We start from the raw sequence: 13397 nt of genomic DNA, 5'->3' as shown, positions 1-13397 counted from the left end.
AGTTATGATCTCATTTTATCTCTGTTAAGGTATGTTATATTGTTGTAACGTATAATGGGTGGATTAAGTACAGTAATATCTCAACAAAAAGAAGAATCCAAACCTTACAGAAGCAAGTATAGAACTGTGTTGATGTTTCATGTTCTCACAGGGAACATTTTTTAAATGTGTGCATGCTTTTACTTAGATATTTAACAGAAGAGTTACATGGACATCTTCCTTGACGATCCTTTTTTTCTTTCTCGAAGCAAGCCTCTTGATTTACTTGCTTTATTTTTATCTGCTTTGTTCAGCTAGCTGATTAAAAGACATCTTGGACATTTAATGCCATAAAGCAGAGAAAGTGATAACCTGCAGACTCAATCAAACTAAAACTCCACGCTACTGCGGCTGATGCTGATTGTCAGTGGAAGCTGTACTCACAGTCTTTGAGTGACTTTTGGTTTCATGGTCATGTCTTTCTAAATATCATTTTGAGCTTCAAAATGTGCATCATTGTCAGGTTTTTCTTGGGGTAAAGGTTACAGTGGTTACTTGTGAGTGATTCAACAAAGAGACTGTTGGAGCTAACTCATGTGTGTCCATTATTTCAGATAATATAACAGACAATGCCTTTAGCATAGTCCATGGAGAGCGTGCAGCAGCAGCCAGTCTGCTCCACATACCACTTCACTTCATCACGTCTGGTTTAATAGTCCACATTAATTAACAAATAGATGGGTGTGGTTGACTTGTAGCTTAAGTCATTAGAGTAACACAACCATTTAATGAAACAGTTTAATTGTATATTTTGAGTCCTAAAGGTTTGTTGAAGCTAATGATTAGCTGGTCTAAATTTTATTGGTAGCATGAATGTGAAAAAGCAGTTCATAAATTATATAACCTGAATCTAAAATTACATTTTGCTACACTTTTTCACCGTGCGTTTTCTATTTATGGTATTCGTGTGAACGTAGACTGTGGCAGTGTTTCCATTTTTATAATGTCATCATACTTCTTACGAGTATGAAAGTATTTTTAGTGCTTGAATGACAAATTGGCATTTAGGTGGAACATGAAGAAAGCTGCCAAGTTAAAAACGAAAGGTGTTTCAGTGTGTTCCCTAAATTTCAGGGCAATCTCTTATGTTACATTGACTCATTGCATGTAAGCTAGAGGTCCCACTTCATCAGTGGTAATTTTTGTGCACTATGCATGTCCAAAAATATAAGACTGGAACTCAGGATGTTTTTATTTGCGGGAATGATGATGTTCTTTGATCTTCACAATGAAAACCACACAGAATTATCCATCAGTGAAATCTGAGATTTAATGCATCAGAACTTACAGTAGATAACACCACAAAGACCACAATATATGTTTTAGAAACTGAATTTCACTTTAAATGAGCGCTGAGGAATTGTCAATTTCCACTGACAGCAACTTTGATATGAAGATTTTAGGAACAAATGTCGTTGTCTGAATCAGATCCATAGTGTTGAAATGAAGACATCATTTGCATCTCAGGTGAAATGTTCATCAGAGATTGTTAGCTATCCGCATTGAATACCCTCAATTTGTTTTCCGCTGAGAAGCTTGCTGGCAGGAGCAGCACTGCAGCTCCAGTCAGATGATGGACTGACTACGGGAGGACTCGTCTTGGGAAACCATCTCTGTACTCGGTCAAAGCGAAGCCTCCAGTCACTGCTAGTGGCAGAAGATGCATTACATTAGGGTGACATCCAAAATAGTCCCGGAGGTACTCCACCATTGCTTTGACTGACAGACTAGCATTGGAAACTTGTGCTGTCCCATAATTCACCAGATGCTTTTTTACTTGCTGTGGTCTCATGGTTTTTTCTCATCTTAACTCATTCTTAAAGCTCTTAGATACATGAAATTGTCAGTGTTGCAGTTTTTCTATTAATATCAGTCTGCTATCTTTATTTATTTAAATATGATTTACAGTACAGTGTGCCCTCGTTCCTCACAATTAATGTGTTCCAGGAACCACACACTATTACCGAATTCCACGATAGAGCCACAAACTATTTATCTTATTATTTACGGTAATTTAAACGTTTATGAACCCTCCCCATACTGATTTTAAACAACCTTCTATCTGTAATAACTTTTTCCACACTCTTACTGACTGTTTAAAACACTTTTGCGTCTCACGTAAGTCCGAGACTCACGGAACGGAGAACACCTCTGGATGCCGTCAGCCAATAGAATGTATGTACGGTATCATGTGACTGCCTACCAAAAATCCGCGATGAGTTGAAGTTGCGAGCGTTGAGCACTGTATTCCAAATATGATTTTTTTTTTTCCAGATATAATGTAGCTGATGCAGAATGCACTCTGAGGATTCCTAATAGAGCATCATTCAGTTCTAAGTCATTGGGGTTTTTTCTTCACAAATAATAATCAACAGTAATGAATCCCATTCTGCTAAATAGCAAACCAGAAATAATGGCTCACAGATGCTGCATCAATGCATGCCAAATGTTTGGTCTTTTTTTTTCAATATATTACTGTTATTTTATTCATAATAGCATAAATTTCAAAAGTGCTGAAATTAGAAAAAGGGTGCTATGAATAATATAATAATATACTATTCATTTCTCTTTCCTGAGATTTTCTTCACCATTTTCAAGACTTTTTTTTGGCATGAGCATTTGGACAATGATATATAATCCTGTACCAGTTAAAGCACTCAGGGAGTCAAAGCAGGACACCCAGAGCATGTCTTTAAATACATTTTTAGTCCAGGTTTTAGGTTCAGTCTGATTGGGTATGAGTCTGAGATCACTAAGTAGAGAGGCAAATGGTCTTCAAAATAGAAGTTTCAGATTTCAATTCAGACCACGAGTCATTGGTCCCTTTCTGCCCCGATACAATGAATTAATCTTTTTTTTTAATTCACTCATAATTTTTATTCCAGGAAAAAATGGGATTTTGTTTCATTTATTCAGCAAAAAATCTATTTTGTAACCTAAATGTCGAAAGAATACCTCCAACAGGCAAAACATTGCAAGCTCCCTGGATGTGTTCAAAAGTACAACAAAATATCCATGCTGATCTGCTTAGCCATCATGCCCCTCAACCCCCTAATGAAAAGATGAAAAGGGCAGAGGAGCTCATGGGCTTTCCTCTCCCTCTTACCCTAACTTAACAAGATGTTCCCCTGCTGGCTGGCTTTCTCTCACACACATAGAAACCCAAATGAACAATTGTACACACACACACACACACACACACACACACACACACACACACACACACACACACACACACACACACACACCTCCCAAACCTCAAACCACCAACCCTCAGACCAATCTGTCCATGGCACTAAAGTATTATTAGACTTACATACTCTCTAAGGGGAAACAGTAAGTGCTGAGAACGGGAAGATGAGATATGCTACAGGGGCTACTAGTTCCATTAAAATGGCATTCAGTGGGGCCTTTGTTATCATCGGTCCTGACGTTTTCAGGATGCAGTGGGGCTTGCTGATCCATGACCATCTCATTTATCTTTTAGGATTTGAAGGAAGTCGGTGTGAAATTGACACCGATGAGTGTAGTTCAAATCCATGCCAGAACCGGGGAAACTGTGTAGACTGGGTCAACAGTTACAGGTAAGTAATGTTAACCATAACCAGGATTTTTTTATGTCTTGGAAATCAATAAAATTTCAGGCTTTGTAAAGATTTTAAACATTAACAAATTTGAGCGTTGATATGAGTATGCAGAGTTTCAGGGCATAAAAATACCCTAAGGTGTTTGTTTTTTGTTTTTTTTTGTAATGCACTATTTTCAATTGAAATGGGGTCAAATTGTCTTACATTTTGGTCTCTTGTCATAGAGACTTTGGTTTCATTCAAACAAGCCTTCACACATTGCCTGGCATATGGAATCATGCTAAATATGTGATTCCAAATTTCAGATTTTTTTTTTTTTTTAGAGGGGGGTGGAATAAAATATGTAAAATCAATGATTTTTCCTTTCCAGCTGTCATTGTAAGTCGGGCTTTTCTGGCTCTCACTGTGAAGAAGACATCAACGAGTGTGCCTCTAGTCCTTGTCACAATGCTGGCCTTTGTCAAGATCTTGTGAACAAGTGAGCATCTTTCCTGTTATTTTCCAGTTTAAAATTCACACATATCAGTAACAACCAGGCAAAATTAGTATCCTGGGTTTGATTTGAAAGTTGAAGCACACAAGGTTATGGTGTTCTTCTTCAACGCGTTCCAGTTTATATAACAAGACTGTCTTCATCCTTGACACACATAAGCTGCTATTCTAAAGACAGAGAGCGAACTCAGCAAGAACACATCATGTATCTAGATTGGGCTCTACTCCACTGGTGCTTCGCTCTGTTGTGCTTAATGGGAGCCCCGGGGCTTCCAGGCTTAGTCCGACAGATGGATAGAGAAGTCCCAGGGCCAATTTGAGTCCTAAATGGTTTGTCTCCAGTTTGTCTCCCGTCATGATTTCACTCCCATGTGACCTGGCCTTGCTCAGAGCACTCTCCCTGATTGCACAAACCAGGAAGTTCACATCAGGTGTGTTTTAACCTTGCTGTCCACTGCAAACACCATTCACACTGCTATCTCCGTGTCCCTGACTCAACAGACCAAAGTCCATCCAAACTGGGAGCAAATACTCATTCAACATTCAGCGTCTCATGTCTGTCAATACTTTTTGTGCCTCCAACCAGACCAGTGTCTGTCAAGTTCGCGTAATTACACAGCTCTTTTGTGCTGTATGATAGAAAATATCATTTAGCTTGTTTGAGAAATTCCATTTGATGTAACTGGATTACCAATGAATAAATCTTTAACTGATGAGAAAGATTTTAGCACAGAGGCATCTAATGACATTTGATGTGTTATCCTCTCACTCACGAGCAAGATAACCATCTCCTCTGTAGGGAATATTATACTTACCAGCAGCTGCAGAGGAACTTCAATAGAGTAAACTGCATTATTGTATATTATGGGCTATGTTCTTCAGTAATATGCATTCAGACATTGTTGAAATGAAGTTATATAGAGGGAGGCTTCATTAACACCACGTTGTTCAGGTTTAGTGAAAAGGGCTGTCGTTATTTAAAAGTGAAAAATGGGTCACACGCTAAGGTTTGACAGTTTTTCTCCAAGTACTTGATAAAGAAATCAGTAGTAAAAATGATAAAAGTATGCTGTCATTACTGTGACTGGTCAGCAGTACATTTATTTACTAATAAATTATTTCCTCCTTAGGTTTCACTGCATTTGCCCTCTAGGTTATTTTGGAACACTGTGCAACCTGGATGTGAACGAGTGTGAAGTTTCACCTTGCCTACATGAGGGCATCTGTATCAACACACCCGGGGGCTTCAAGTGCGTCTGTCGCCCTGGATTCACAGGTAGCTCCTCTGCCCTTAGGTGACGTGAAGATCAATACAGGGGTCTGAAAAGCTTATCATGACCCCAGTGGCCACCAGAGCAACTCGGAAGCAGATCTGGCTCAATATAATAAAAACTGCTACACAATGCCTGCTTTTAATTGGCCCAGCTGCCACTGAAAGATACAGTGACTGCCCTTCAGTAAAGCTAACGGGAGATAAATCCCTGATCAAAACATCTCAGTGTCCGATAGTTACATTTATTTTATTTCATCATGCTCTTTAATCTCAGAATGCCATCAGTGTTTTATTTCAGTCCATTTGTCTTATGTTTCACTCACTGATATCAAGTTATTTTAGCCTGTGTGTGCGAGCTCGTGTGTGTGAATCTAAAGCCGATTCATGTCAGGTACTCGGAAGATTAATTTCATTTGTCTTCCAGACTGTATCATCAATTTATCCTTCCCCAGTTGAGAGAGGGGGGAAGTCTCTGAGGTATTGCTACTCTGGAGAGCTGAACCTGACACACATGGCCCAATTCCCACAGAAGCAGCTTTTATTATTAGGCCTACACGCTGCATAGTATAAGTCATTACTTTTTCTGTTGCTCAAATCAGAGGAAACAGGGTTTCCCAAGAGAGTGAGCAGCCAGAGGATACAGTTTGGATTGTCTCAAACCAGTGAGAACTCTTACAAAGTATTTGTTCTGGCAACATGAGTCCAGGAACAGCAATGCAAGTTTTCGCAAAAAATACAAATTAGTTCACAGTGATGTTATTTCTTGGAACTCCTATTTACCCTAGTCCTTTTTAAATGTTCAATCTATGGGTGATTTATCAGTTGGTGTTTTTGCAGAGGGTTTGGAATTGACTGAAATGTCATTCTGTGCTGGTATGGTGCCCCATCTCTTCTCTCCCTGAGGTACATTGTGTGTCACCTGATTGTCTTGTCACATTTATGTCAACCAAAAAAAATCATTCATTTTCTGTGACCGCTTCATCCGCTTGCGCGGGTTGCGGGGAGCTTGAGCCTATTCCAGCTGACTGAGGGTGTAAGGCAGGGCGAATTCCGGGTGCGACGCCAGTGCACTGCAAAGACACAGAAACGCACGCACACACTCACACCTACGGACAATTTGGAACAGCCAATAAACCTGAAGCGCATTTGTTTGACGGTGGGAGGAAGTCGGAGAACCCAGAGAGAACCCAAGCAGACACCGGGAGAATAGACAAAAGCCACACAGAGGGACTCAAACCTGGAACCGCCTTGCTGTGCGGCGACAGCGCTAGCCACTGCGCCACCGTGCCGCCTCCACCAACAAATAATTAATTTGTTCATTTTTCTCCCATACCAAACATGCCAACATTAATTCTGATCAGAGCAGCTGAAGCTTTTTACTAATACAGTGCGACCTCATTCTTTGTGGTTAATGTGTTCCAACAACCACATGCATTTAATGAATTCCAAAATGGAGCGACAAACTACTTATCTTATTTACGGTAGTTTAAACGTTTATGAACCCTCCCCATATTGACATTAAACCACCTTCTATCTGTATTACCTTTAACCACGCTCTCATCGACTGTATAAAGCACGTTTGTGTCTCACGGAAGTCCAAGATTCACTGAACCAAGCGCAGTCCTTGATGCCATCAGCCAATAGAATGCATGTACAGTATCATGTGACTACCTGCCAAAAATCCGTGATGAGATGAAGTCACAAGCTTTGATGCGCGGATGCGTGAGGGCGCACTGTACATCAGTCCAGTGCTATATCTGCTTACTTTCATGAATGCGAATAAGGCAAATTAATTGAAATTGCATTTCCTCTTTACTTTGGTTGATGGTCAATCATGTCACATTGACTTTCTGTCATGAGAGGCAGGATATGGACCCAAGTGCAGGACACCAAAAGCGAATCTTCCATCCATGATTTATTCAAAACTGAAAGAATTTTCCAGACAGGCAAGAAACATAACAGATTTCCAGGAACCAAACAAGAGAAACGAACCAGCACCTAGCTCTCATTGAGCTAGGCTTAAAAAGCCTCATCATGATAACCCCAATGAAGTTCAGGTGTGAACGATCAGAACGGGGGTGTGGATAAGTCTCAGGTGTGGAGCCGTGGCTCAACCCACCAGCCTGGCCTCTCCCTGCCAGACACCAGAACTGCCACGCCAAACCGTGACATTTTCTGCTCTTTCACTAAATCTTCAGGTTCTAACAGAAGCTAATTAGTTGCATGATGGATATGTTTTTATGGTTTTGTGTATGATTGTAATGGTTGAAATGGAATACTCTTCTCTTAATTCCTTATGATAGCTGACAGTGAATCAGGGTGAGGCACCCTGTGCAGGTTGCCAGTTTAGATATTTGTAGTGAAGCTTACATTCATCCATAAATACCTGATACTTTGTGAAAATTCCCTACATTGGAATGACGTCTTATTTTAAAAGGGACCAGAGATGAGTATGTTTCTGTAGTAGCCTAGAACAGACAAACTAGACACCATGTTTAAAGAGGGCCTCTCGTATTTTCATACTTTTAGGTACCTCAATCTTGGAGACTAAGGTGAAAGACGTTCGTTTGTGGCCATGTAAATGCCATTTAAACGCCATTTATTATGGTGTTTTCTTTTTTTAATTGACGTTACATTTTTGAGCTTTGAAAAGAAAAATAGTTGATTGAAGATTTTTTACATGAATTTCCGATGCCTCCACCAGTTTTCATCGCTAAATGTTTTGCATTTCTAACAGCTGACCCACTTTCAAGGAAAATGTTAAAGTAGGACTGATACTTTTATTTCACAGTACTTACTGTATCTTCTTAGCAAGCCAGGTGGGAACATGAATCACATGTCTAATAACTGCTTTTTGTTTAAGCTCTAACCTCATCATGTGTAATGCTGCTTTATTTTTATACAAAACACAATCGTTTTGTCACATTTTAATGTTTTAAAGGATGCAGCATCTCGTAGGTAGCCTGCCATGATCTCAGCTGTCTGATCATTATTTAAACCATTTCGTCTAAAAGGGTCTTGAATTCCAATAATGTGTTATTTATCTATATTCATTTATAAGCATTGTGTTCAGTACTGAGGTGAGAAGTAATTACAGGAACATGATTAATGGGTAATCCTGTTTATATAAATCATGTTTTAAGCACACAATTCGTCACCTTCTCTTTTCTCTACTTCACCCATCATTAAGAAGTGTGTTCCCATGAGTGATAGTACAGTGCAATCAGCACATTGTTGCAGCCTCCTCAGTCAGCACATTGGTGGATGACGATGTTCTAGCTTGAGTAGTGTTGCCTGGCTTCGGTAAATTCAGTGTTTTGCTGAGTGAAGTTGATGAATTGCATCTGCTCTCAGTAGTGATCTGCTATTTTTGAAAAGTAATGCCCATATAATGGAAATTTAACTTTTTGATATATTTAATTTACTATTTATCTCAACAGAAGAGAGGTTCTATTTTATTATTCAATTTTTTGTACAAGATTCAAAATATTTTTGTGCAATTTTACACAATTTCAGATTTAATTTCCCCTGCACACTAATCCGTCTAGTTATGTAGTTGTAATTACAGGTATATTAATTATATTTCCATGCTGATATAAAAAAAATATTTTAGAACTATGTTGTCCAGTGTGCAGCATGACATATTCACTATATAATCTCATATTCAATCCTCTAAACGTTTTTGTTGGGTTGTAAAATGCCACCCCAAATGTATTTTACAACTTGTAACCCAGATTAAAAACATGAGAATACATAATTGGTGCATCACTCATGAAAAAACATGAAAAAGAAAAAAGAACCATAAAATGTATGCATTTCTAGTCAGTTTTTACAAACTTACAATTATTGCTCTTGTTAAAATGAGCATTTTAACTTTTACAGCCATAAATTTAAAGACACCATTGCAGTACTAATTTTTTTGTTGTCTTTGTCTGTTGTTCTCAGTTTTGACCTAGTGAAGAGATTGGAAAAAGAATATATACAAAAGATATCCCACATACATACAGGCTGGAACGTACACGCAGGTGCGTGTGCGCGCTTACACACACACACACACACACACACACACACACACACACACACACACACACACACACACACACACACACACACACACACACACACACACACTCATCATTTAAATGAAAAAATTACAAAAATGCTGAGCAGTGGTTTAGGATTTTTTATTACCACAAATCATGATTTTTATTTTTACTTCCATGCATTGAAAAATGTGAATTATTACATCATGTTTACACACAAGGGTCAAAAGTGACTCATCAATCCAAATTAAAATTTTGTAGCATTACAATTTTTTAAATGTAATGCTACAATAGAAATTTGTTTCAATTCCTTGCATTAGCAGTGACTAAGACCAAGCAATACATTTGATTTTTGCAAAATGTTTATCTATGACATACACACACACACAGCTGTTGACCTGTACTGTGACTCTAATGCGACAACTGTAAACCGGTGAAATGTAACCAAATAAAATAAAATACAACTTATCAAATCACAACACAAAGTGCGATTGCAATTTTAACATGCCTCGTAAAGTACCACTACATGTTTGTGCACCTTGCACATAGGCCTGGTGCACTGGGAACACCAGCTGCTGACTTTCTGTCTTTGGAACACGTGCAGATTGCACACCTCGTCCTCGTCCACTGCCCCCCCTCTCTGAAGTTCTTCTGTGGATGAGTGGAGGCATTTGTTTTCTTGATCCACATTTTCCGATTGCCTCCGTAATATGCTTTTTGAGTTTTGTTGTGTCCTCCATGCATATCATCATTTTTGGCATGACAAGCTATTTGCCCAGCTCTTTGATGAATAGCCAGCAAGCATTAGTCACACCAACCATGCAATCACAATGTTGTGCACTGAAATTGGGGTAAACATTGAGGGGGGTAACATCCATGGGACATGGGCCAGCGCTGTGTTCTCTGCTTACAAGAGTAGGTGCTAACCATCTGATCCATTGTGGCATTCCTCTTGTGTAGTTGGAGTACTGGTTCATTTCTGGTTTCTTCAGACTGCTGTCATCCACTGCTTTGTTATTCTGCATTGGGCTCCAAAGGACACAAGCCTACATTCAGCTCATCAGAGTAAGGTTACCAGTGAAACTAAGTTCTGAGCTATAAATCTCAACTGATTCGGTTGCCTTCTTGATAGGGGTCTAATTACTTGGCCATGTAGTTAGCTAACGAAGTACAACATGTTTGCCCCAATAATTACCTAAGGACAATAGATTTAAATGTCGCTATCTTGCTGGCCAATAGTATGCATGTGTTTCATTTCTGACCATTTGTTTCTCAAAGATATATCACTGAAACACTCAGCCACACATTAAATTACATGAAAAATAGACATGAGTCATTTTTGATCGATCTTGTGCATAGAATGTTAGTGATAGCAAGAGTTTTTAGTCAAAAGGTAAAATAGGAAAACAAATAAATGATGATGCATGATCATTAAAAAAAAATTAATTGAGGAAATCCTGGAATACTGAATGATGAGCTAAGATTGTTTCAAATGTGTAGTGCAAGCAATTGAATCACTTTTGACCAATGTGTTGCATCAAAGCATTACACACAGTTATCCCTGTTTTCTGAATTGCTGTACAGATTTGTTGACAGGAGACAGAATCTGAAAAAAAAACAAAAACGGTTGTCTAGTATTGCTTACACAGATCCCACTTTCCCTTCTTTTCCATTACTTCTGTGATCCCAATGCTATTTCTGAGAGCTTTGCATTATTAATCAACACCATCAACTCTCTGAATGAAGGCGACATACTTGGACATGTTCAGACTGAATACGGGTGAAGGACAGTCAAGCTATGGGTTCTTTCTCAGACAATTCACAGGTTTGTTTTTTTGTCGGCAGATTGCATGAAGGACAATTTCCATGGATTGGGCTCTCATGGAGATGTATTCATAACTGACAGAACATGTGTATCAGACATGGTTTTCAATTAGTTCAATGCTGCACTTGATCAAGTCTGGTCAGGGACACTAAGGTACAGTTATTGTTTCCTCATGTGTTTCACTTACAATGAGCATTTATCATTTGATTATACTGTACAGCCTCTTATCAATAATTGTACAATGGAGATGCTGTCTTGATATTAACAATAACTACCTGTTGTTCATGTTCTTATTCAAAGATGTTCGGAAAAATGAAGCAAAGTCAGGATTTTTTTCCCTATTTTTTGACATTACAAGTTGAGGATTGAATAGTTATCCAAGTTATATTAATGATACTAACATAGTTTAAGATTCTAGAGGTGCTTTGTCGTGGTGAAGGAGTCATATTATGAGGGCCAAGTTATCATGGGTTTTTTAAAAATACTATTAAAAAAATGGGGCGTTACGGTGATGCAGGGGGTAGCGCTGGCACCTCACAGCAAGATGGTTCCGGGTTTGAGTCCTGTTCTGTGCGGAGTTTGCATGTTCTCCCTGTGTCTGCGTGGGTTGTCTCTGGGGTCTCCGGCTTGCTCTGAAACCATGGACTTCAGGTGAACTGGTCAGTTTCAAATTGTCAGTAGGTGTGAGTGTGTGCGTGACTGGTTGTTTGTCTTTCATGTGGCTGCATCCGACACCCGAAGTTTCCACCACCTCTTGCCTGTAAGTTTGCTTGGATAGGTACCAGCAATCCCTGTGACCTGCAAAAGCAAAACAAGCTGTTGAAGATGAATGAACAAATGAACAAATGGATGAACAAATGAATGAATGAATGAATGAATGAATGAATGAATGAATGAATGAATGAATGAATGAATGAATGAATGAATGAATGAAAGGGAAAATGAAGTAGTACAGAGAAGGTCAGAAGAAGCTACATTGCGTCTTTGTCGATCTAGAGAAAGCTTATGACAGGATACCCAGAGAGGAACTGTGGTATGCATGAGGGAGACTGGATTAGCTGGAGGTGGTGGAAATGAAGATTTTGAGGTGCTCTAGGAATGACCGGGATGGATAGGTTCAGAAATGAGTTTTGGAGAGAAAGTTAGAGAGAGCAGACTTTTGATTGGTTTGGACACATCCAGAGGAGAGATCCTGAGTATATTGGTAAAAGGGTGTTGAAAATAGAGCTACAAGGAAAGAGGAAGACCAAACAGAGTGTAGATGGATGTAGTGAAGGAAGACATGAGGGCAGTTCGTGTTAGAGAGGAGGATGCAGAAGATAGGCTGATATGGAAAAGAATGACACGCTGTGGCGGCCTCTAATGGGACAAAAGGAATAGAGAAGAGAAGGAAGAAGAGGATTTTGATTTTTAAAATCACTTTTTTTCACAAAAGCCAAATTACCAGATAATCACACAAACTCCAAAAGAGATTCACACAAAAAGGAATTTACATTTCAAAAAAAATAATAGTAGGAAACTAGTCAAAACATAAGTGAGTTAAACAAACACTGACTTAACAGAAGTTCCGCACTCAACATGGAACATAAGACACCTTTGACACACCACACGTTTTGTAAGTGTCTAAATCGTTCATAGCTGTGAAATAGTTAAAATCGATTTTGATTCCTTTTAGACACATTCTTCTTAAATGGCTTCTGCACTTTAGTCAGAAGAATCTTCAACCTTTTTCCTCCTGGAAATGCCCATATAAAATGGCATTTTTGCTTGCCCCAAAAGGAAGTTTAAAATCTGCCACTTATTTTTTTGATTCTTCCTGCTTTTAAAACAAATAATGTATACCTGTTTGTCAAAAATTGTCAAGAAGAAGAAGATTTTATAAGAAAAAATGATGTTTTGAAGGTGCTCACATTATCGAAGTGGGATCTTATTAAATTATATCAGCAGTTATAGGCAATTTGTTGATTTGCTGATCAAATTCTTTACTAGAATAACCACTTAACCATAAAAGTGCCTGTCCCAAGGAAAATTTAGATTTTAATTTAAATTTATAACCTTGATTCCACTAGAAATGGGATGCTGTGTAAACATGATTCTAATAATGTCAGCTTCATTGATTTTTGCAATTTCATTCTAAA

General features: G+C 38.7%; 1 protein-coding gene across 1 annotated transcript in view; it reads left to right on the top strand.

Moving 5' to 3' along the window:
- The window catches only part of eys (eyes shut homolog), a 167693-nt gene that overhangs the window by 72706 nt on the left and 81590 nt on the right, over positions 1-13397 (top strand). Inside the window, exons 25-27 of the mRNA XM_068326759.1 lie at positions 3527-3623; positions 3997-4104; positions 5249-5394. Of these exons, the coding sequence (XP_068182860.1) occupies positions 3527-3623; positions 3997-4104; positions 5249-5394 (351 nt within the window). The remainder of the gene's footprint in view (positions 1-3526; positions 3624-3996; positions 4105-5248; positions 5395-13397) is intronic.

This window comes from Antennarius striatus, chromosome 11 (genome assembly GCF_040054535.1).
Source record: "Antennarius striatus isolate MH-2024 chromosome 11, ASM4005453v1, whole genome shotgun sequence".
NCBI classification, from domain to species: domain Eukaryota; kingdom Metazoa; phylum Chordata; class Actinopteri; order Lophiiformes; family Antennariidae; genus Antennarius; species Antennarius striatus.
The sequence above is the reverse complement of the archived record's forward strand: the minus strand, read 5'-3'. Positions and strand labels throughout refer to the sequence as shown.